This window comes from Ptychodera flava, chromosome 17 (assembly GCF_041260155.1).
Source record: "Ptychodera flava strain L36383 chromosome 17, AS_Pfla_20210202, whole genome shotgun sequence".
Lineage (NCBI taxonomy): Eukaryota > Metazoa > Hemichordata > Enteropneusta > Ptychoderidae > Ptychodera > Ptychodera flava.
The window spans coordinates 19,931,257-19,958,162 of NC_091944.1; the positions used below are offsets into that span (position 1 = coordinate 19,931,257).

Here is a 26,906-nt window from a genome sequence, read left to right on the forward strand (position 1 = left end):
AGATACCTGTATTCATATCTTTGAATTACAATTACAATCCAGCATATGCCAAACCGATTGCTTAATTTGTGATTAATAGTCCATTTTTTGGGCTAGCAACATTGAAAATGTTTAAGATTGGTTATTTCTTTATCACTTACGAAGTGTGTAAGAAATCTTCTTATGTATAAACATATTTGTAGCCGCAGTATTACACACAGGCGCTAAGCATGGCGTGCCCGCAGTCGTATATGAAAAAAAGGAAGTTCAAGGGGTCCCATACGTTGATAGCTTGTGTTTTACCAAGGTTTGAAACGTGAAAACTTGGATTTAGTCATAATTTCTGCTCAAAAGACCTTTCCACGGCTGTTGCGTACGTTCGTACGTTAGAGCAGTGGGTTGTGATTGACCAGTTTTTTATGGTCGAAAAAGAACGGAATCACGATTAGCTTGTGTCAAAGTTGGACACTAAACGTCATCCATTTTGCAGGATGACAGTATACACTAAAATACGTTTAATTTATTTGCATATGGACCGGAGGGCAAAACCATGTCATACCTTCCCAATTTTTATGGTACTCTACACTCCAAGCGCTTGTGGCATTACTCGTCATGAAACTCTTAATAATCATATCCGAGGCAAAACCGATACTTTTAAAGATGAGTTACAAATGCGTTCCTTTGACGCAGAGCCCTTTCGTCCACAAGAACGTAAATTTGCATTCTCGAAAGTTACATCAATTGCAGAACTAACAGCTATATAGGGCTATTACTGCCATGCGCGGAGGCGTATGAGGCAAATTAAAAGGCAGGTGGATACTCCGGGGGCAGTCGTCGGAACTGCACGTCTGCAACTTTTTTGTTTACAAACAACGTATTTCAAGCATGATATCTAGATGCATCATTAAATTTTACGATATTCATTGTTAACAAACATGTTTTAACTTTCATCAATCCCCAACGTACCCTAGATACAGTGTTTATATTGGTCGTAGGGGGTCCCCGGCAACCTATTAGCAGAGTTCCGACGACTGCCTACCTCACAGTTCCGTGAAAGGCTGTGCTAATTTGCACACATTTACATACTTTAGCATATATTCTATATGCCATTAAAGTGCACGATACTGCATCCAGTTAATGGCTTGTTGAGTAAATGCACCGATTCACCGTGAAAACGAGGCTGCATTCGAGATATTTCCATAACGGTTATATCGACGAATGCATGGATGTTACCATAACAATTTATTAAAAAAATCAGTCACCAGAGTGATTTATTGTCACGAGTTCGGGAAACTGATCTTACATATGTTTGTCGCATTTTCTGGTTGCTGTTAGGTATGACAAAACACTACTGGCTAATTGAAATTTTCTAGGAAAAAAACCCGACATTTGAACTGGCTGGCAAGGAATCGTGTCCAGTAACTTTACGTCCCTCGACGATTTCATCCCGCCGCCCCTTTTTTCTTGACTATTTTAGAATGCATTTCAGAATCTTTAAAATATACGATAGTTAAAGGATATCAGTTTTTTATTCAACCTGACACTGAACATTCCCGCGTGTTTCGCTCCATTTATGTCGGAGTGAAATGTTGTAAGTTTGAAGAACTTGACAAGTATATGGGAAAATCGACCGTAGTGCATCGTAGTGATAGTTATCGATGTATATATCGTCCAAATCAATAAGGGGCATATTATTCAAATGTGGAGACATAATCTCGTCAGGGAGCTCACTTCTCGTGCGAAGATACGAGAACGGAGATGAAGATTCAGACTTTTCAGGGTCACCAAATATTCTGAAAAGAACGATGATTTACGAGTGAGAATGTTTCATCTCAAAGAAGTAGTTGAAATGGCTATTAGCACAGCATTAAGCGACCTCAGACCGACTGAAGAAATTGTTCTTAAAGGTATACTGTTACCTGTTCCAATTTTGCCACAGTTAACTTGGAAAGAGAAAATCTAACCAATCACAGACTTTAAGGGGATGGCCGCTTCTTAAAAACAGCGCCCTCACACGGACATTTTGAATACCAAGGAACGCCCCTTTGACCATATATGGGTATATTTAGATTACTGGTGACTGTATACCTTTAACGCTTATAATATAAAAGTTTAACTCTGTTTCGAAAATCACGATAGATTGCAGGACATGACATTCTTGTCTTAATCATAATCTAGCACAGGCAGCAAACCAACCGATCACTGTATTATAAATATGCTATCCTAACATAAGTTGAACAAAATTTTACAGGCAAAATAATGGCTGTTCTTTGCGGCCCTCCTGCTATCGTCTAGAAAGATTCCCATAGGCCAAAAAAATAATAGGTTTGTTTCTGGTCATTGACATGTGGCAAAAATGATGCGGCGACGCGATTTTTTTTTCATTTTTTAATTTTTGGTGGAATTTGATACAATTTTCCCTTTTTTCCATGGGGGCAAATGAAAAACAGGAAAAAAGAGTTGACGCGCACACTTTGAAATGATGCGCGCGATGACCAGAAATAAATCGATGTTTTTTGGCCTTACCTCATTTTCCCGGCTCTTCGCCAGGATATCTCAAAGCTCCCCTCTCCCAATTAAAATAAACACTCTCCGTCCCATAACATTATTACACAGAAGTAAGCATTATTTATGTTGATTTCTCCTGTTATGATCAAAAATTAAGAATGAATATTGATAAATTATTAATATGAATGTTGCAAAATAACAAGAAAACATTTTTTTTACAATCGATGCCGTCTATTTTGTGTAAATAGCTTCTGGAAACCCCATTGTTGATATAATTATGATATTAATAAATTATAATTACGATTAATAAAATAATAATTTTTTACATTGTAATCTGCTGACGTAAACACCTCTATGGAACCCTTATTTAATTCGTAATCTATTTAAAAATACTTTGACACCATTACTCGTAGAAACTTTCGCCATAGACTGAACATGTTATAGTAGAGCATATATAGAGGAGGACCATGCATGCCATAGCAATGTCAACCTGGTCTGTTTCATGGAAGTCTCACAATTGATCTGTCAGTCGTTTGTTTGCTTGTTTACTTGTTGTTTTTGTTTATTCTATTGTTTTTAGTCTCACAATTGATCAGTCAGTCGTTTATGTTTTTGTTTACTTGTTTATTCTATTTTTTTTTACCGTTTATTTTCTTTTTATTTTTTCTATTTTATTTACTTGGTTACCGTCATTCAGTCAGAGTTCCCTGTGCTTTGATCAGTGTCACTACTGTCGCAAATTCAGGAACAAGTTTTCAAACCAATTACACAAGTTTGATAACATTTAGATCAATTTCATCGTCTCATCTGGATTTCACTGTAAGGTCTGGGTACAGAGGCGTAATATGTTGGACAGCATTTGTGAAAGCTTCAGTCTTTACTCTAGAAAATTGGAATTATGACATGTAGAATGCAGCTAGTTGTATGAAAAAGATGACAGAAATATAGATATGCCATCAGGAAGGGGGACCACACGTTGGTCCATGGCCATGCCCACTCCCATCCCAGCTTCCGGCTCTACAGTCTGAGAAAAGATTTAGATGCCTGTATTATACGATTATTTATACGATTATTTAGTTATAACACCGTCCCTCCACCCATGGAGGGACGGTGGTTATAACATCGAAAGACTCGTCCCTGGAGAGCGCCCTCTAGTGACGAATATATATAGGGCGAAACTAAATACAGAGCACTAGTTTGTCGGTGAAAATCCAAATAAACCCTGCCTGCTACACCAGATTCTCATGGAAGAAAGTGCTTTATGTAGATATAGTCCTGCTTTCTGCTTCCATGATAACTGACATTAGAAAGAAAATCATTATTCAATATAAAAGAAAATACAAACGAACACACAAACAGAGGCCAAGAATATTGACAGTTATATATACATATTTATATATATATATATTTATTTACCTCAAAATTCATATCCCTGATATAATAAAATGTCAATATAAGCCTAATAGTTCAGTATACGTCTATACATGTTGACCTGTTAAAAATTACAAATGCAAAAAGCACCTAACAGTTGGGTTTCAATTCAGCGCCACAACTCATTGTACGTACAATAGAAATAATCATCCTTGGTATTACCACACATTTCACAGTCAATGACTCATTGATTAGTTACAGCATAGACCCCCCTCTACTGTCTAAGGTTACATTAACCCAGCATGGGACAACTTTGTCTGGACTGAGAGCCGTTTTTAGGAGCAATAACAGCTGAAAGTTAAACATGTTTTCTCAACTAACTCTCAAACACAGAGTTGTTGCATTCACTGTAATCTTGTGTCACATTGTGTCACTGGTATAGATTGTTTCATTTGCTGGTAAAGTTTACAACACTAGCATTTACACATTATGTAAAATTTAGCTATGCATATTATTAAAGGTCAATAACTATACACATTTTCACCTGCTGAGGGCGGTATACAATTAAAAATAATGCTGACAATTACATTTCACTGTATCAATGATATTAATGCACAGAAAAATACTTTTGCAAAAGAATATGTAAATCTTTGTATTTCTTTGTATACCGTTTGTATACCAGTATGGCGTTCACACCTGTCTTATGTGTTGTGTAAATCTGCATTGCCAAATTTAGCATTGCAGTGATCAAAATGGCAGTCAAGCTGTTTTAACCCTTTCACCACCATGGTTTGGCCCAAAACCATTGTTATCAATGGTGATTGTGAACTCGTTTACTGGGAATTAGGGGTGGACAGGTTAAAGATGGGTTGTTGGAGGCCTTGAGAAACGAGGTGACAACATATTTTACTCTTAAATACCTTGAATTGGCAGATGGGAAAGCGTGTGTATGAAAATTTGCTTCATTATCAATGACAAAATGAACTGAGATTATGGTTAAAGGCAGAGACAAAAGTAAATAAACACTGATACAAAAATATGTAAAAATCATTAGTTGTAATTACCTGCATGTAAGCTGAGGAGAATTTACCAAAAATAAATGAATAACTGAAAAAGTTTGCAAGAAATCATATATGATTATAAATAAATCCAGAGGTATATATGTGACATATGACATGATTGATTCCACTTTCTTTCACTTAGTCTGATCATGTGATCTGCATTGACCATACACTGACCAGAGAAGCTGCCTGTAACACATCAATATAGTGAGACAAAAACTGCATTTAAGGTAGAATGCACCTCGGGGACAGATATTCGGGCCTTCAAATTTTATCAATTTCTTCTGACCTACCACTTGTGGGGGCTCATTTTGAAGCTCTTGGCGAAAGAAAAGTTTTAACCGTCTTAGTTTTTCGAAAATCGAAAATTTTATTTTTTCCCATAGAGTTAACACAGGGATGGCGGCCATTTTGAATTTCAAATATCGAGAAATCGCAAGTTATTTGTCTCTCTAGGGCCAATGTTTGCACTGTGACCCCTGATTTTTATTCTTGCTTCGGTAAGAGAATGGTTGAAAGTTTCACTGAGCAAAGTTTGAGAAAAAGTTAAAGTCTTTCACTTTCGAGGTGCATATTACCTTAAACGCCGAAATATCTGTTGTAATATCCAATGACAAATATTTGTAGGGTTTAATATCGCGATTTCTCCTCCTCGCCCATGATTCACACAGCATCATTGTGCTTATTGAGTACAAAAAAACCATATAAAACAACATATAACTACCATGTTTGCAATAAAATCAGAAAGAGCTCTGCTGTGTTATGTAGAGAATAACACATGAGTTGATGAAGAAGGTGGAAATCTTTGAAAGCTCATTACAGGATGGCCTGACAAAAATGGCAAAAAGACATAATTGCAGATTTCATCATAATTTGAACATATCACATTTTAAGATCATCCCCAAGGACATGTCAATCGAAACTATCAGACAAGTTTATTGAGAAAAACAATATTTTGAACAAAATTGCCCCAAAAATACATAATTGCAGATTTCTTCATAACTTCAATATATCACATTTTGATCATCAATATGAACCTGTACATCAGATATCAAAGCTTTCAGACAAGTGGTTTTGGTGAAATATATTTTTGACCAAAAGGGACAAAAATTGACTTAAAAATACAAATTTCCATATTTCTGCACAATTTGAACAAATGTGAAACAGGTCATCCCTAGGGACCTACATCCGAAATATCAAAGCTGTGTTACCTGCAGTTTTGGAGATTGTGAGATACTTTTGGACCAAAAAAGGAAATAATTGCCTTAAAAATACAAATTCGCATATTTCATCACAATTTGAAAAAATCAAAATAAGGTCATCACCCAAGGGACCTGTATGCCACATATTAAAGCTCTCTGACCAGTCCTTTAAGAGAAGAAGATTTTTGCCCCAAAATATTAAAATTGCCCTAAAAAATACAAACTTGAATATTTCATCATAATTTGAAGGAATCTGATTAAGGTCATCCCTGGTAACCTGTACTTCAAACGTCCAGTAATCCAGTCCAGGAATCCGACTTGCTGTTTTCAAGAAGATGCTTAGAATATAAAAAGTTGATGGATGCTGGATGCCAAACAACGAGTGATGGATGACAGATGACAGATGCTGCCACAAATCTACCTATTAGATAAGCTTTGTGTCATCGACAGTGAAGCTAAAATATGGAAATAAGGGACGATGCGCTGACTATTAACTTTTATTTATTGGCGAGGGCGAGAGGAAAGCCAAAAGTTACAGGTGAGGCTTGCCAAATCTGTTAATTTTGGCGTTCCTTTCGCCCGCACCCATAGAGACGTTAATGGTCAATGTGGAGTCTGTTTTTTCGATTATATTATCAACAAACCCCCCAAACTGTCAAAGTTTACAAAAATTTTCCATGGAAACGACAACGGGGCCCCAGAACTTAACAGTAAGTAGTGCACTGCAAACATTTTGCAAATCCAGATATTTTTTGAAAAAATTGTCTAAACTTGGCCCACAAGTGCTAAATTTTATTTTGTGATTGATTATGATCTTTGTACAAATCACAATTTTTCGTTTTAGCCGTAAAGTTACTATGTTTACGATATTATTCATATTCACAGCCATGTAAACAAACAAACAAACTGTGTATTTGTGGGCAGTCACATGGTTCAGTTCGACCAATTAAAATGCCATGGACAGGGAATGGTAATATCAATACCAATATTGCACAGTTGAAATGATATAATTTTGTTGAATGTAGATATTGTCACATTAAACAGCAATGACACCCAATGACACTGCTGTAGTAATATGCCTGAAAGTGCATAGAATGAGGTAAAATTATCTATTAAATCCATAAATATACATAACAGTTAATTCTTCTCTAAAATTTTACTATTAACCATATTTTTTAGTTCCTTTGCATATAAATATATACAGCGTTTGAGGTACAGATGAAACAATGATTATCACTAAGAAAAATGATGCTTGAGTGTATTTTGCTCGTCTTCAGATTCTTTGGGCATCATTCATTGTCAGAAAATGGGAACCTTATTCAGAATCTTTTATTCACAATTCAGATTGGCTTCATCCCAGTTAGCAGAAAGTCCTGCTTGATTTTTTCATAAAAGTCATTACTTGCTCAGAGAGCAAAATTTGATTGATCAGAGAGAGTTCATTAACTCTTGTAAAATTTGACTGTGTACCCTGCGTTATAAGTGTAATATTTCGTGGCTTTTTGAATAAAAATAAATGTACATCATATACTCTATAAATTTTCCTCATCACAGAGATTTCTAGTACATAGCATGTTACAAGCCTGCTTGACAAGGACTTAGAAGATAATTTTAAGACTACTTACGTCAAATGTCACATTTTCACATCACATATAAAAATATTTCACCATCTCTCACACAAAACAACATTGTTGGAATCAAAATCATGATTTCACTCATACAGAAGTATCTTTACATATGAATAAGTACCTGACATCAACTTTTTAGAAGCATGGATAATTTGTGAGATTATTCCATTTGTAAAATATGATTTTCAACACTGTGATAGGAAGCATTGCCATGTGCCATAAAGTATTCATGGTACAGCATGGAATATAAAGAGATCACCTGTTTATATCAGGTTTGATGGACTGTACCACAACAAGTGGAGGGGTGAGTAGGATAAATGATTCATCATAACACCATGTTCCTAAAAGAGCTCCCCATTATACACAATGGTTTAGTCAGACTCAACCACATCAACTTGGGGGTGGAAAAGCTAAGTGATTCATCAGAAAACCAGGGCACCTGAAGCATTCTTCATTACACACAATGGTTCAGACAGACTCAACCACATCAATCTGAGGGTGAACAGGCTCAATGATTCATCAGAAAACCAGGGCGCCTGAAGCACTCTTCGTCATACACAATGGTTTAGTCGGACTTCACCACAACAGTCTAGGGGTGAGCAGGGTGAATTCATCAAAACACCACAGCACCTGAACCTTTCTTCCTTGCATCACTGTACGCAGACAGTTTATCGTTCTTTTTCATGACAAGCATGAATTCATTGCCAAGTGGTTGCTGGGTGACTATTTTGTGTCCACAGCTGTTGAGCTTGTCCAGTACGGCGTCAGGTACCCCATCTGAAATAGTAAAAACAAGCTACCTATTGTGAAAGAGACTCCACACTAAGTCTTATATATATGATTATTGTATACAGGAGCAGTTACGGCATAAGAATTAAATCTGATCAGCATTCAAACAGCATTTAATATCACATGAGTTATTGAAAACACGAACTTGGCAAGAATCAGCAGCAGGATGGAAGAAGAACGAACCAAGGCTGCATAAATTGACAAATCACCACAACCCTTGGGGGTGTCAAGTTGCTTCCTACCCTTACCGAAAATTATTTCTACTGCAAATTTGCCGTAAGTTTGCTGCAAATATGCAGCAAGCATATAGCTTGCAGAAGGAGTTGCAGAAGTTTGCAGGTAGATGTGACCCTCCTGCAAACCAGCAAATTTGCGGTAAACGACTAAGTTGCTGCAAATTTGCGGCAAACCAGATTATTTCTGCAAATATGCAGCAACACATGATTGACATATTTCCCACTATTTCATTACCAGGGAGTACACACTACACACTGAGTACTGTTGCACTTCGTGACCAGTCATGTGTAAGCAACATAAAATTGATCTTTCATTTATATTTTATGTTCCTTTATTTCATAACAGACAATCCACTTTTTAAATTATAATAACTGGTAATGCTAGATAATGAACAGCTTCAGTTACGCTGGTGAAAGCATTGCACGGATATAGAGTGCATCTATAGTATATACTGTAGTGACATGATGTAATAAAAGTGCCCTTTGACAATCTGGTTGGGTAAATTATGGTTGGATCGAAAACTGAATTTTTAGGGAAACAAATTTTTGAAACAGGGACTTGTCTGTCTTGCAAGTTACACCCTGTATTTTCTGCGAATGATACCAAAATGCAAACAGTTTCGAACGAAATGTGCGTTTGATGATGGTCTGTAAGGACACGTCGTAGACTTTTGTTACTGCAAATCTGTACAGTAATGTTTCCGCTGCTACCTCCAAGCAGAGTAGTGGCTGTGCTCCAAGCTATTCATCCCATCAATATAGTACATGTATACGGTACGTACAATGCACTGCAGCTTACAGTCTGTCCCATCGATGCCGCTGACAAAATCTCGCCTTCTGATAACATGGGTCGAGGTATAAAAGGCTTTTGTCCATGTTTTCAGCGTTAGAGTTGTATTGCCGAGCACAAATTTGAGATTTAGGATTTACACTCCATCCCGAGTCGCTGTACGAAAATTCAAAGCGCTGCTTCACCAACGTCCAACACGTCCTGTGTATAAGCTGCGAGCAGCCGACATGTTTACACTCTCCGGTCACAGTTCATCAAGGTCAGTTCGCGCATTGATATTGATTCTTCGTGCTGAAAGAATTTTTACTCTCTTTTTAGTCTTTCTATGATAAAAATAACCACTTTCATTAAACTAATAAATTAAATGCTATATTAAGTATGAAATATAACGGATTGGTGCAGATGTAGAGTCAATTCCAGCATTTAAAAACGGGACTACATTATCAATCGTGTAATGATTTATAGATCGCACTTCCGTTATCGTCATGAGGCTTGATCGGCGCGAAGTTAGACTTTAGTACCATCGGCCAGTGTCGGCTGCGTACTTGTGAGCAGGGAGTTTTCTAGTGGACAATTTCGTGATCTTTCTATGGAATCGCCAGCCAAATGATATCACATAGTTGCAAAAACGTGTATACAGTACCAGGGACAGGCGGAGTTCTAAATTTGTGAACGCAAGCGGCAGTAAAGATGCCGACTATATTTTCTGAGTACGGTATTTACACACAGCACGGTGAGACCTGCAACCGGACCGGGAATCGTCCAGCGTCTGCGAGCCGTTCAGAAATGTAAGTCAATGTACCGTTCGTCTGTACATCGATCGCTATAATTATGTTCTGTAATCGTTGTATTGCAATCTTTACCTAAAGATAAATTTTCGTTGAGTACTGATTCATACTGAATTCACTTTCGTTTCACAACAGTTACTTACAGTAAGTGCTGAGATTTTTGCAGATTGTCGCCGTCGTGTATGTAAACAACATACGGCGAGTTGTCCGCTGTCGGACATTTTAATCATTATTAATTTAATTTCTATCATGAATATTTATGCATTTTCTGCTTCAATTTTTCTACTTGATTTTGTCTCATTTTCAAATAATTATCGATTTCTTTCATGAAATTTACAATGTTTGGTCAAACGGTAAAGACTTACACTCTTCCCTGAACGATTTATATTTTTCAGAATCCATTGCTGGTACACTAAAGGGACAAGAAATTCAGAGAACAGAAAGCCAAATCGCAGCCTTTGACAGTAATGTAAATGTTACATGAAACTTCTCAAGTCAAAAGAAAATATCTTGAAGACACACACTTATGTGGCATGAAATGAACATGGCATATAAAATAAATTGTACCACAATTGAATTTAACCTTTTTTTCTCTGTCATCTTTTTGTTTATAATAACTTTATTTGCGCTGACCATTGTTTCTCGTGAAACAGGTATTTCAGAGTTAAGTTGGATAAATAATATTTATATATTGGCCGACTGTGGACAGCACAAGATGTGTTTTATCCAACTAAACTCTGAAATACCAGTTTCGCGAGAAACAATGGTCAGCGCAAAAAAATAATTTGCTGTATGGAGTTTGCGGCAAATTTTCAGTAACATTCAAATTAATTGCCACAAGTTTGCTGCAAGGATTGTGCCGCAAATTTGCTGCAAAGAGTTTGCAGCAACGTTGCGGCAGGGAGTTTGCTGCATATTTGCAGCAAGTTCACAAGAAACCTAATTTGCATCTGAAAAATGAACCACCCGCATATTTGCGGCAAATAGTTTGCTGCAAATTTACTGCAAAGCTTGCGGCAAATTTGCAGTAACAGTTTGCGGGAGGCCTAAAATTTCGGTAAGGGTAAAGCTAGGTACGCTCTCTAAGAAAACTCGATTCTTTTGTCATAAATATTGGACCCAGTTTTCTTCAGGTATGCTGAATAAGCCAGTAGAACGTCATGTGACTGGTCTCTCTCATATACATGAATGTCCTACCAATATGTTACAGTGGAATTATCTTTTTGGTAAAATAAATATTTTACAGTGGCATTGTCTGTCTCTAAAAATTCTATTTTAACTCCAACTGTCAGTGTTTGATCTTTAAATTACGTACAGAGTAAGCTAATATCCAGTGGCTCTCAGAGGCTGATATTTCACTGCAAGATCCCTCTTAAGTTTGAAGGATGAAATGTGACTGATGTCACATTCTGACTAGTTTTCATATGGTTTCATATCCTCTGAGCCCATATCATATCACAGCAGCACCAGTAATGAGCAATCGATCTTTGAAACCGTAAATTCAATAAGCCCGGGGGACTATCCAATAACAAATTTCTCAAAAACACTATATCACTTCTTATTTATTTGCATCATCCAGTATACAAGTATGATGTCAAAATTGAACTTTGGTACGATTTGCTTCGATATTCAAATATATGTTTAACATAATGTTACATTATAAGTAATGTAACTCAAAACACTGAAAATCTTAACTAACCTTCCACATAAACTTTGTTGGGTATGAGCTGATGATGAAGTCTTGGCTTGTCAATGCTGCCTTTGGCATTGCTGCCGAAGGACAGGATATCAAGGAACACTTGTAAAGCTCCTGTTGTGATCCTCGACCCGCCGTCGCCTCCCAGCGCTATCCTCGGTAGACACGGCTTTGACTCCTGTAGAACTATCAGGGGAACTGTCGAAGATTGCGGTCTCTTCTTAGGTTCAATCAGGTTACTCTGTTACATTACATAAAAGTAATTATGCAATTCAGAGAATAATTATCAAACAACACCGTGCAAATTCAGCATGGAATAAAAAGTGGAAAAAACACCAAATGTTTGAGTGTTATTTACAGACGGATTCTACCAAGAAATTCTACAAATGAAACAAGTTTGAAATTCAAATTCCACTTGTGACATTGAGAGTGAATTTCATTTATAGGTAAAATAACTCAATAATTTAAAATAAAAGAGCAAAATTGAGGAAAATCAAGAATTTCAAAGTAATTATCACAGCTATTTGGTAAACGGGACACAAAATTGTCCTTCAGATATCTTCTATCTTACCTGACTGACACTATACTGTGGGTTATCTTGGTGTTTGTTTGGCCAATCAAAATCAGACATCTCATTGTTCAGTAGAATACCACTCTCCGTCATCACTGCACTGCCAAACCTGTCATTCACTGTGCTGTGTGGCAGAACATTTTGAAAGATATGTGTTTTCATAAATATAATAGAATACAAAAACACACAATTGAAGCCATATACTTTAATAGAATAGCTTTTCATGGTGACTTTGGCACTGTCATTTAATAGTCTCTTTTCATCTCCAATAGGGCCGTTCACAGTTTACGTCACTGTTCTCTCATTAATACGCAAAAATAAATATTTGTCCGCATTTTTAGATTACGCTTTTGAAAATTACGCATGCAAGAACGACGAAAATACATCTCAGTGGGCGACTGCTAGTGTAACAGTGAATACTAAAAAACATATTCACGACTCAGAGTACAAGCTGCAAAAACAGCCACGCATGCAACATTGATAAAATTTGTCCGCATTTCAAGCTGCGTGTCCGATGTCGCGCGCGTACAGCTATATTTAGTAACAAACCTGTAACCGTGAACAAGGCTATTAGACAATAGTGAGGCAAGGTCGTAACGGCCATTGTACAATACTTTTGATTGCAACATTGTATTTGCATTTTTATAATAGTTTATTTTCACTAATATTAGCCACATTGCATTTGTTTCAATCTGTAGATGGATATTTGCAAAAAGTATATGCTATCTTCTGTAATATTAGCTATATAGTTATATTAGCTATAGTGACTAATAATAGTATACAGTGTTTCAAAAAAAATTGTGTAACTTATTCTATGGAAAATAACACAAAAAATATACAGTGTAGCTAATATTATGGGTACAATGTATGCTTTTTGTTGTATATCATTTTCTGTAATATTAGCTACACTGTATGTGTTTTTGAAACACTGTATACTAAAGTCATACTTATATGGCTAGCAGTACAGTATATGCTTAAATTGGACACATGTTATACCACTATTACTAATCTATGTATCAGCAACATGTTACATTGTTGGTGATATTGTGTAATCATGTGTATGGTTAATCAATAATTTTTTGGTTACAATAAGTCTAATTACCTTGTTACAGCCACCATATTGTCATCTGGGTCAATAACTGTGGCAGTTGCTGTACCTTTGGACACTGCTGGAAAGTATGGCCCATAGTGTCCAGGAGGAAAAGTTTTATTGTCATCTATTTTATTTCTGATTTCAGCAGCTGCATGTTTGCTGTTGAGTGAAAATGTACAAAAATATATTAGAGATCTACAAATGTGCTTGAAGGCTGCACTTCTGTTATTTGAATTTGAAACTTTTCTGAGTACCGGTATTAATTTTTATAGAGAATAAAATCAATCATATCTAAATTTACGATCATCAACTACTGCTGTGTAAAATTGACTGTGTAACTGTGACTATGTACTTCTTGTTTCATTACAAAGTGATGCATTTCTGTTTAATGTTTGTGTCTATTCCATGTTTTATACTTGTAAGCATAATGACCAGTAGGAGTTAATGGCTTCTAAAAACAAATAACAGGATAAAATGGCAATCTTTTCTGTCCTCTGGCCGGGAACAATTCGAGAAAATTATTTTGTGTTTCTGTCTGATCATACATCAATTATAGTCAAGATGTTCTAAGCTTGAAGTAAACCATCTTATGTAAACTCAGTCACTTTGTAAAGGTTTAAACAATCTACAAAGTCTTCAGTGTACCATATGGCCTGTGATTACATTTATTGATATACCACTTTTAACCCTTTACCTGCCAGACAGTATCACTTCCCCATCTACAAAGTCAGTAAAAAGCCAAAACCATAATGTATTTTCAACCCACTTGGCTTGGTATGTTATAGCCGCTTTAATCTGTACAAATCATGTTTACTGTACCTGTGTCTTCAGGGACCTTCAAATCTAAAAATCTTTGCTAAAATGCACCATATGGGACATGTTTTAACCAACTTAACCCGATGGTGTAATATGAACTTGGCAGGAAAAGGGTTAATGTATATTACCTTATCATTATATTTGTGAGATTCTGCACGTTAGGTACAAAGTCTGGATCTCCAAGGTCAGATTTCTGAGCATATGCAAATTTAAAAGCCTGAAAAATGAGAAAAGACAGTGACAAAAAAAGTGAGTTCACCACCAAGCACAAAATTTTTAGGATTTTTTCCTTCTCTATGCAATAAAAAACTTAAAGCCGCACTTTTCAATCCCAGGTTCTCGCATTAGTGGAGTTCTCCTCCCAGTCAAACACATGGCCAGTATGATGTTTGATTTCTATAACATTAATTACACAAACTGATCTCAACTTTTTGTCACATTTTGCTAATCCTACAAACATAGTTTATGCAAGCTTTTGATTGACGGTCTGTTCAAATCGCCAACAGTCATTGATTCCCCACCACAAACACTTGAATTTCCTAAAAAATTGTCTTCCAGTCGTGTTAGACTTTGAATATAACCACAGAGTTCGATGGGCAGCAACTTCACGCTGACAGCTTGGCAGTCTGTCTGTGTATTTGCGGCCGGGGAAAACTAAAAAGTGGCATTTTGTGGAGCGTGTACCCGCCTGTTGCCTGTTTGGTGTCCACTTACACAATGAACGCCACCATACCTTGGTGCCCTTTTAAAGGGAGGCTCCGCCTTTAAGATTTTGCAAGAAACGATAAGTTGGAACACTAACTATTGATTTTTGCTTCACAAACTAACAAGAGGTAGTAGACAATTACGACAGGAAAATGATAATTGATAAATACAGTTATCTCAAGTTCATAGAAATTGTAAAGATCCAAAATATTTACTTCCTCTTCAAAGAATTTGATCAGTGAGACGAGCACCAACATTTCAAATTTAACTAGACACAATATACTTTTACTACTCAGAAGACAACTGAAATAGTCAAACATTAGAAATTGTTACCATTTAAAATATCAGTTTCCTGTTCGTACAACTCTGATGTGTCAACCAGAATCACTCAGCATTTCAGTGTCAATTGACGGAATCTTAGTATTAGTCATACCTCAACCATTCTGTGATGTGTTAATGGATCATTTTTCAACTCTGCAGTCAAGTTGTATCCCTCCATAATTGCGGCAATTGACAGGAATACAGCTCCCCCTGACGGCTCTGGCACTGCATACACCTGGTAATCTACAAATATTGAAATCAAATGATGACTTATCACACGAGCCACACGTCAGCTTTAAGGCAGAATAGAACGATAACAACTAGTGAAATTTTATGACTGAATTTACCATACAGTTTTAGATTGCAGCAAAATACCACTAAACAGATTCGTTTCAGTCTGTAACTTAACTTGGTAATTTGGAGTCTGTGGTGTTGAGCTTACAAGACTTGATGCAACAATTTTACTATGTGTTCCGACTAAAAACTTTTACCTTGTTGACCAAAATCTCTTTACAAAGTAGATAGCTATATATATGACAAATTCAGGGATACATTTTTGAATTATAAAAGTTCCATGGTGCCAAACAACACATGCATTTGCTATTAATGGAGTAAAGCATTTTGTGCATCGTTAAATACCAGATGTTGCAAACAAGATCATAAAACAGTAGATGAACTTCATAGAGTAGATGAAATTTATTCAGTTTGAAAAACTACATGCTAACTCTAGCGCCCTCTGTGGCAGGTAAGGAAAATTGTTTCAGTGACTCTGTGGATGGTGGATTACCATATGTTTTTATGAACATCAATTTGATATATTGTTGTGGTCTAACTGAAATTTCCTCGTAAAACTGTAAGATATTGACAAAACACTCCATGAAAACCTTGCAAATATGGAAATCCACTCTTCAAATTCTCGTTCATGCACACAAAATCATGCAACTTAACCAATGTCTCCTCACTGATGACAGAACAACAAAATATAAGCTGGAAGTAAAGTTACCATGATAAGTTGTCTGTAGTGGTGTCTTCATCTTGGCTGTGTAGTCAGCCAAGTCTGCCTTGGTCAGGGAGCCACCGGCTTGCTTTACCTACAATTGGATTCAAAGAAATACTGATATGAAGTCAAGGCTAGAAATCTCTGTACAGAGTTCTGTATAAAATTTTAATTTTTTGTGTTTTATTTATTAATTTTGTAAACGTGACTCCAATGCATTGTACTAGTATTGTTTTTTTTACATGATTTGAATAACATGACTGAAAACGATGAAAGCTCAACCAAATAGCTGTTACCCAGGATTGGGGAAAATACATTCAGAGTTGTTAATCATTTATAAATTAAATGTACCGGTATAAACACACATGTAGGATATAATATTAAAACAGCTACACAGATTGGTTACTTAAATAATGATTTCTCTAATCTCCAGCATCTATGGTTTACATTGGACTCCATAAACCCTGAATATTTGAAAATGGATCAACAGATTCTAGAGACTACGTTTCCACCACAACAGCAAAATATGGAAGGCAATTGAAATGCTGTTTTTTCCCACTGTAATATCATGAGATACAATTGATATGTCAACTTTGAAACTTTTCATTACATCATGCTGTGTCCCTGGCCATTTGGTATTCAAACTGCTACAGACAAATGTCCTAAGGTCAAAATTTCCTGTCTATTTGTTGAAATTGATAAATACTGGTAGTTCAATGTACAGTGGTACACACCCCTGATAACACGAACTCTATGGGTATATGTTCCAAAGTAACTTGGACAGGCCAAAAAGCCTTCTTGTGACAGACCCAAAGGCAAGTACCTGGACTGAATTACATCTTACAACTCAAAGTGACAGTAAGCACCACATGTGTATGCACAGTCAATGATGTGCCATTTTTCCCAGCAAAGTGAACAACAAATGCACAGCAAATGATGTGAATTTGTTCAACCTGTTTTCTTCTTTAACAGAACGATCAAGGTAAAAATTCAGCCACCTCAACAGTGCAGAGCATGCCATACTCACCGCATGCACAATCTCATCTGTCAGGTTGCCTTTATAGAACGCATCTGCACCTTCATTAGCGATGATTTCAAGAACCGTGGCTAGATCAGGTCTTTTCAAAACATCTCCCTCTTTGACCGGTACACCATTGGGCTCGTAAATATCTCGTAGTCTGCTGGAATATGCCATTCTCCTCCCTTCAGATGCAATGCTGTCAACTTAATACAAAGAAAAGAAGGAATTCCAGATAATTTTTACAAAGGTATGATAATATGTGAAATCTATGAACAAGACCAAAAACGGTTAATTCTGTTATCTATATTTGAGGTCCAACTTAGCCATCAAAAACAGTGTTGAACTGGTTGAAATGGTCCAACATCCCAATTTAGTCACCTTATTGTTTTCAATCCAGAGACTGGATCTCTGTCTGGTCCTTCCACCCCCATTTTCCTATGTAGAGGTCCAACTTGACCACAGAAAACAATAGCATTGGGTCAAACCATCATGCTGAACCGATCCAACATTTTTAACATCCAAAGTTGTTTTCATACCTCAATGGTTTCTCAGCAATTTTGAAGTTACTTAATCTCTATTTTATAAAACCCTGGGAGTTTAACCCCTCTTTACCCTACATAGAGGTCAAACTTAGACATGGAAAATGATAGAATCGGGCTAATCCATGGTGGTGAAAGGGTTAAGATATGGGGATCATGGGGTGAGTAGAAAGACATGCAGACTTCTGAAACCACAGGGGACACATCTTTGCATCCCATGCAATGCTCAAACAGTGCAAGATAAACGTGAGTGGCATTTACAATGTAGGAAATATTATTTTGTTTATTAATAAACTGCTGAGGTACCTGTAGTTTACAGCAGAATGCCTTTTGATATCCAGTATGTTATAGCGAATCAAAAAATTCATTATACAGCGACATTATATATTACTGATATTTCATTTTAACATATGGGTCTATATTGGGTGACATACAAATTACTGCTTTGCAATTATGAGATCTCTTTCCTATTATTGAATCATATGGAAAATCATGTATTTATAGCCAACAACAAATATCATACAGGCAATTACTGGGGATCGGGAAAACGGGCAATATTTTCTGTTTGCTTTTCATTCTGTCAGTATTGCAGACATTTTGGAAGCTCTACATTAATGTGCTAAACAACGAACCTTTTACAATCCCTAAGTAGAGTTACAGAACATCTGGAAACCAGTAAAATTTCTTCTCTCTACTGATATATGATATGGTCGAATCAACGTTTAATTTATAATAAGATAATCTGTGCCTTGAAAGCCAAAACTCAAACTTTCCTCAATGAAACTTTCAACCATTCTCTTACCAAAGCACGAATGAAAATCAGGGGCCACCGTGCAAACTTTGGTAGTAGAGAGACAAATTACCTAAAATTTCCCGATATTTGAAATTCAAAATAAACGCCATCTCTGTGTTAACTCTATAGGGAAAAATAAAATTTTCGATTTTTTAAATTAAGATGGTGAAAACTTTTCTTTCATCAAGAGCTTTAAAATGAACCTGAATTTCTGTCCCCAACGTGTGTTCTACCTTACATCCTAAAATCATAGTCATACACACCTGGCTAAACCTGAACTGAGCTCAATTGATGGTTTGTGTCAGTGATATTCAAGAAAAACATCACATTGCGTTGAGGGATAGAATGTAAAGGTTACCGCAATTATTACACATGAAATATTTGCTCCATCAATTTGTTACTTGTAGCAGACAATCAACAAATGTGACTTCACAGAATGTATGCAGTGATGACACTCAGCTCTTGAGTTATTCACTGACCCGAGATTCCTACGTGACTTTAAGTATAATTCTTGTAGCGTTTGTGGCCATGAAAATTATTTGCACAAATCATGGCTAAATGCTCCGGCCTTCAGATCATTAATGGAGCTACAAAAGACTATAGTGTACACTTGGGTGTGGTTTGAATACTATGGAGTGAGCAAAGTTCTATCAAATTGTGTCAACCTGTCCATCCCCAATTCCCTGTAAACAGATCCGCAATCACCATTGATAACAATGGGTTTGGACCAAACCATGTTGGTGAATGGGATAAGCATTTAGTTTTATGGAATCTTCACCCTTCTCTCATGAGGAGGTTAAAGTTCACTAACCATACTGAATTCAGATGAAAGTGTACTCAGTTTTTGACGACCTCGCAAATCAAACTATCTCCCTCAAATTCCTCTTGATTAGTTATGAGATGATGTTGAGCTAGTACATCAACAGTATGAATAGAGATCTTACTTTTTGAAATATTAAATCATAGGCAAACCACAGGAAGCTGCTTTTTAACTTGACGTTCTCATATTTTTGGAGACGTAACATTCTGAAAAGAAACTTTTTATCGGCAAAAGCCACCTTGGTTATAAAAGGCTTAATTTTAGAACTAAAAAGGCGACTACATCATTGATGTTCCATAATGGGTTTTGTTTATATTGCAGGACAGATGGGAATGATGAAAATACTACTTAATCGTCTACCCTAGAATAAAGAGAATTGCAATCTGTTCTACCACTGCACATGTATGCTGTACCAAGGTTCTCCATACTCAGTATGCCCGAGACATCATGTGATAGCTGTACAAACAACAAAAACGTAAGGAGAGATACATGTATACTGTTTGTGCATTTAGGCATGTAGTTTTGTTTGTAACATGGTAAATGGTCCACTCGAATTCATGGCTTAACCTATTGTACATCAGAAATCTTAAAAGATAACTAACCAGGCACAGTGAGCACAAATGTGAATTCCAAAGTTTTGAAGGGTTGAAATATGATGTACTTTTAAAGCGTACCAAATGACTGTCATAAAAATCTCAAAACGACCCTTACAGACACTTAAAACAAAATCATGACAAACATATGTTCCGGCAAAAAACCCTACCATTAAATATTTTGAGCCAGGCTATTATTTCACATATGGCCAGTCACATGCATTTTATGTCTACATTGTACTTTCCATTTCTACACAGGTATTATTGAATGCATTTTAATATTGTTTGTTGGTATGGTAACTGGAGTGAGAAGAAGGAAACAGAATCTATCGATGATTAACATCTGCTATTCCTATGAGACTGTGCAAACAATAGAAAACCGGCTGCTTTATCACTCTACATGATTAAACAGATAACAGGAAGGCAAATTCAAACAAAAGTCAAATATCCACTATCCAACTCATAAAGAGTTCAAGATTTTAGTGTCCAAAAGCTGCTTTAGGGTTTGCTTTTCAAAACCAAAAACAACAAAACCTGTTTTTATCAATAGCGTGATACACTATTTCAAAAAAGTCAATTAAATTTTCATTTTTATTTTGTTATTGTATTATTTGCAAATCATAACCACAGTGGAAGCATAAATTTTTAACTGGATTTAATGTTGCAATTCTTGCTGATAAACAAAATCAGCCCTATTAATTCCATGTGAAAATGCTAAGTCTGTATCAGAATCAATGAATGTGAATCCCAGTGAAAATGTCTCAACTGGAAAGTGAATTTAAATTCCCTCAAAAGTAATGATTTTATCTTAGTTGTTGTATAATATTCTTCCTACTGCTTAACTATTCTACTAATTAAAAGAATGGGCCTACAACAGTTGTACTATATTGTACTGTATTCTATTGCAGTTCATTTCCATATGTTAAGTTGTGCTGAATTGCACTGCATTGTAATGTTTTCCTGTATTTTATTGTATAGTATGGTTTTTTATTGTGCTTCTTGTGTTACATTGTGTTGTCTTGTATTCTCTTGCACTGTAGTGCATTGTGTTGTTTTTTATCCGATATTGCATCATGTTGTGTTGTATTATACTGCATGCACATTAGCCATTGATCATTTCATTTACATGACAATCTCACCTGCGTGACCTGTAACTTTGAAACCATCTCTGGCTAGTCTGATTGCTGGTTGGAACAATGCTGGCCATGCCAGTCTGAAATACAATATAAAACATCATTCAGGCAATGTTGCAATATACTAACGCCTGATCAACATTCAAAATCAGATGCAAATATCTTCATATCACAAATTTGTTTGGTGAATTCCAGCTTGTATGCCCCCCATAACTGATATTGATACTCAAAACTAATCTACAATAACTTTAAGCATTTCTCTTTGAAAAACCAGTGGTCACTATGCAAATTACTTAAAATTTACTGATATTTGAAATTCAAAATGGTCCCCATCATTATAATTAAACCTATTGGGGCAAGTTACTATAGAAATAACGGGCGACGTGCTGACCATTAATGTTTATTTGTGGGCAAGGGCGAGAGGAAAGCCAAAAGTTAACGGGTGAGGCTTGCCGAGCCCGTTAATTTGGCTTTCCTCGAGCCCGGGCCCACAAATAAACGTTAATGGTCAGAGCGGAGTCTGTTATTTCCATTATATTATCAGCGAACCCAAGAAAACCGTCAAAATTTCCGAAAATTTCAGGAGCGAACGACAACTGGGCCCCAGAAACTGAGCATTACGCAACGCACTGTCACGCGCGCTGAAAAAATTTGGCAAATCTGGAGATGTTTTCAGAAAAAAATATCTCAACTTTACCTACAAGTGCTCTATTTTATTTTGTGATTGATTGTGATTAATGTTTGAGCTGTAAAGTTGCGATACTTTGAGTTGTTAATCTTATTATTCATATTCACGGGCATGTAAACAAACCATTACTGTGTATTTGTGGTCAGTCACGTGGTTCAGCTCGACCAATCAAAATGCGACGGGCAGGGCATGGTAATATAATACTATTTAAAACCTTCACTAATTACACCTGTTGGCTCAAAAGTGAAATTCACTGAAGAAATGTTTTCTCTAGTTTTTACCTGCCGTATTTTTTCCAAGCCATTTCTATTCCCCTGAGTTCACCTGGAACTGCTACAGCAAGCCCTCCCTGTGAAGAAAAAGAATATTACAAAAATTCACAATATTTGAGATACTTTGTGCATGTTAGGTTAATTTTACAAAGTTACACAATCATTAGCGGAGAATTTTGTAAGAACATAGGCTAAATGTCTTCTCATAATTACAGCTTGATGACAACTTAGAATTGAAGGTCAGCGTTGTAATTGTTTGTATTCAGTACTTCTGTAATGTGGAGGAAACGTACGCATACACACATACTGAAGCATGTTGCAATGAAATTTTCAGATATCAACGAAAACAAGATGCAACGAAACATTTTGAAGACACCTAGAGCTACAATGTCTACATTTGTTTTCTTTTTGTTTGAAATGTTGTTGTCCAATCTTACACAGCTCTATATTTGGTCATTTTTGAAGCTGATGATAACACCAGTCTTCTCACCCCTTCATTGTCAAATTTTGGTACCGGCCCTGTGTTTCTCTATGGTAAAGTTGACCTTCTGAATTATGAAATGGGGTGATAGCAATTTATTTTGGTGTGACTCACAATTAACCGTAGTATCACGACAAAATGACTTGGAATTAAAGAATATTCAAAATGGATTATTCAAGTCAAGAAGATTCAAATTTTTCTTCCTTTTTTTAATAATAGTAAACTTTTCTGAAGTCTGAGGAACATGATGATGTTGGCCGTAATCTTCACTGTGCCATATACTCACTATCTGTGCCAGTGTTGCGTTATCATTGTACATATCTTGAAATGCTGCTCCTGGTGCGGTTTCACGGAAATCAAAGGCAAACAACAATGTTTTGTCTCGGACTATCATGAAGCCGCCCCTGAAACAAGCCACATAAAGTACACGTAAGTTGCCAGATGTAAAATGCGCCTCAGGGACAGATATCTTGACTCTCAAATTTTTACAATTCTTTTCTGATCTACCACTTGCGGGCATTCATTTTAAAACTCTTGGAGTTAGAAAAATTATCACAGTCTTAGTGTTTCAAAATTAAGAACTATAGTTTTTCCCAATAGAGTTAACACATGGATGGTGGCCATTTTGAATTTAAAATATTGGTAAATGTTAGGGAATTTGTTTCTCTAATACCAAATTTTCAAACTGAACTTAATATTTATTGTTGAGTTGGTAAGAAACTAAAATGATGGAATATACCACACTGCAGGAGGGAACATGAGGTGGGGTTGGGGGATAGATGGTATGCTTCACTGCATGATGGAGTGGGTGGGGTGGGATTGAGATGATAGAAGAACTCACTGCAGGAGGGAACGTTGGGTAGGATGGGGTTGGAATGGCGGGTTTGTTTGTATTTTTCATTCATACCAACATTACTGCAGTAGGAATTTGACTCATTGGGTATCAATTGCTACCTCACATGCCGATGAAATAATTCACAGAAAAGTGTGATGTAATTTACATAACTCATGTCTGCATGCCTACATACTGCGTGCTTTCATGATTAGAACTCAAGAAATCGCAACGGCCCGGCCATATTGAGTTTGCTTGACCTTACTGTGTCACATTGCAGGTTCAAAGTTGGGAAAACATTCTGAGCTTTCAACAGATTTGCATGTCTGGCCAACTGATGGTGGTTACTAACAATACGGCAATCTGTACTCAGATCTACTGAGATTCAATCCAAAGAAATTAATAATTGCATCACGGTCTGTGGTGTTCATTGATGTTCAAGGTTAAACTTAGCTTATCAAATCGTGAAACCAGAAAGTCATCTGTATTTTATTTTGGACCACTAAATAAAAATATTGGTGGCCTTAATTCCTATAAAGATTAGGGCCGTAACAGCAGTAATTGATGGCACTTTGAAACAGACTCAATGAAAAGAAGTTATTCCAACAACTGTGATTAAGGTACATGTACAAAAAAATTATCACCTGAGATTTCACACAGAGTCAACTTGACAATGATATTATTTATGGTCAAAAGAGACCCAGTTCAATATGCATGAAGATTCTACATGAGGGTTTTTGCTTAAATGGACATAGTTTGGGCAAATTTGGTTGTTTCCTAAAAGAACTAATAAACAGATCCACACCATATGTCAGTTCTTTTTTGAAGCCTGAACATGTATGTGCAATTCAAGGAAAGATGCGTATGGACTGCTGTACTGACACAGTGTTGATATTGAATAAACAGTGTAGAATACTATTACATGTAAAGGCAGACAAGCCTTGGGACTAAAATTGCAAATGAAACCAATATTTATACTGAATGTTTGGTGAGTTAAAGTGAGATCTTACTCTAGGGGTTATAGGTCATGACCTGAACTGACCTAACATTCCTCTCTGGTGGTCACAATGCTCTTGAATCCAAAGTGATTCCACATCATTGCATCAATTTATTGTATCAATGTTAAAAATTTTTATAGAACTGATAATGGACTGACAGATGCTAACAAGAGATACTAACACAGATAATAAATTTCTCAAATGGCTGCAATCAGCTCTGATCCTTCACACGGGTGTTTGGAATTGATAATGTAATTTGCCACATTTTTATAAGTCTTGCGAGAGTTATTTAATTTAGACTCCACAATCACAGCTCAAATTTCTGAATTTAGCTTTCAGTGTGATCTTATTGGTGTTTGTTTTCACTCTTCAGAAACATTACACCACCATGATGTACATTTCTTTGCTGATATACAGAATATTGCAGAAAGACATGTCCAATAAAAAAATGCAGGGCGAAATCATGAAATTTGAAATCTATTGTTGACTGATAACCTCTAAACCATGAATATTGAGCCATTTCTGTATTTCAAAAATTATGGTCAGGAACACACTAGCCTTTAAATTTGCATCCTTCAAAGCTCCATCTGTATTGTTTGGATCATGTTGAGACATTAACACAGTGTACAGTACAGCAAGTTCACTTCAGTTGTAAGTAAAATTTGGACAAAATTCTTCATCAAAGTTATCAAATCCTTGATGAACTTCATCAGATATATCATCTTGTCAATGCCAATAAAGTGTTTCTGGAATTCACTTCACATACATGTATTACAGTCAGTTGTCTTGAATGCTAATTTGTTATAGTTTGGTATAATGTTAAAGGGATATAGTCGTTGGAACTGCGCTCAAAGGTCGTACTGGACCCATACGACCAGTGTAAAACACCAAGGTACGATGGTGATTGATGAAAGTTAAAACATGTCTGTCATAATCTACATCGTATAATTCAAATATTGCAGCTATGATAATGAGGTGTATCTACCGGTAGATATCGTGCACGAAATACATTGTTTGTAAACAATAAACTCGCACACGTGCAGTTCTGACGACTGTTTTCCTTTAAACACAGTGGACATTAGCAAGATACTAGGAATGATGTTTTTAAATTTTTAATGTCCAGTCACTTCATCGTAACAACAAAGAGGTGTGATATGGCTTCAAATGAAAAAAATTAAATTTTCAGGAGGATATTGCTGGTCCTGTACAATATCACTTTACAGTAAATACATTCTACGTAGATACATGTATCTGACACTGAAAAATTTAGCATGTCTCCACTTGTTAAAAACTGCCTTCATGGAAAATAGAAACCAAGTTAAATTTTCAATGATTTGATAATTTTGTAGTGGTCACAGAAGCAAAGATAATATTATCATCTTTCACATTAGATTAAGTAGACTGCTTTTCATAGATTGAGGGATGTCAAGATGTTGACATTTTACTCCTACATTGGTATTCACAGGTCAAACTGTGTGTATCTTGAGAACAACAACTGGGTTCAGCTACACTCTGACATGGCTATAAAAGGACAAAAAAGGCTGTAGTACATGTACCATTATTACATGTACCTGTTACAGAATGTCAGTTATAACATGTTATGACAGCTCCTACTGAGATTAATGTGTCCACTAGCCTTCCATGAATTTTAGTACGATTTCTTGCCTTCCAAAAGACTGGCAACCATCTGTATCCTTTAGAAAATCAAAAGTGTCAGGCAGCCCCGGGCAGTGACTTCAAAGAGCTACTGGATAATCCTAAGAAAATCTTGTGTTCAAGAGGGCAGTTGGTTCTGAAAATATTCCTTGAGAAATTTTATGGGTGATATTCTAACAATATCTATAGTAACACATTTACTCATGTCTTATGCCATAAATTATGTTACTGAAGTATTCATATAATATACAAGTGTATCTGGAAAGCTGTATGGGAAATGAATTGCTATATCTAAAGCCAATATGTAAGCTTGATTCAGCTGCCTGATCACACTATATTTTGAATGGAAGAAAAATGACATTGATTGTAAAAGTAAACAACTGTTATATAAACCTTTCAGTTTTGCTCTTTTTACTCAAGATTAAAAACTTAATTAGTTTTTTTAACATTGCCAACATATTTTGATGAATTAAAGTGTATCAAATTAAATTAATGTTTGTAAGTATCTGATGTCACACAATATTTCAAT

At 36.1% G+C, this 26,906-nt stretch overlaps 1 protein-coding gene and 1 long non-coding RNA gene across 2 annotated transcripts in view; one reads left to right on the forward strand and one right to left on the reverse strand.

Moving 5' to 3' along the window:
- Positions 1–7,665: 7,665 nt before the first annotated feature.
- The window catches only part of LOC139115736 (glutathione hydrolase 1 proenzyme-like), a 43,348-nt gene continuing 24,107 nt past the window's right edge, over positions 7,666–26,906 (reverse strand). Inside the window, exons 4-14 of the mRNA XM_070678063.1 lie at positions 23,178–23,295; positions 22,420–22,487; positions 21,457–21,530; positions 17,579–17,775; positions 16,558–16,645; positions 15,667–15,797; positions 14,657–14,745; positions 13,722–13,871; positions 12,620–12,743; positions 12,052–12,289; positions 7,666–8,526 (exon numbers count right to left, since the gene is read on the reverse strand). Of these exons, the coding sequence (XP_070534164.1) occupies positions 8,363–8,526; positions 12,052–12,289; positions 12,620–12,743; positions 13,722–13,871; positions 14,657–14,745; positions 15,667–15,797; positions 16,558–16,645; positions 17,579–17,775; positions 21,457–21,530; positions 22,420–22,487; positions 23,178–23,295 (1,441 nt within the window). The 3' untranslated portion in view covers positions 7,666–8,362. The remainder of the gene's footprint in view (positions 8,527–12,051; positions 12,290–12,619; positions 12,744–13,721; positions 13,872–14,656; positions 14,746–15,666; positions 15,798–16,557; positions 16,646–17,578; positions 17,776–21,456; positions 21,531–22,419; positions 22,488–23,177; positions 23,296–26,906) is intronic.
- LOC139115737 (uncharacterized) lies at positions 10,210–10,934 on the forward strand. Its single transcript, XR_011548175.1, has 2 exons — positions 10,210–10,352; positions 10,748–10,934. It is a non-coding gene; the product is annotated as an uncharacterized lncRNA (long non-coding RNA).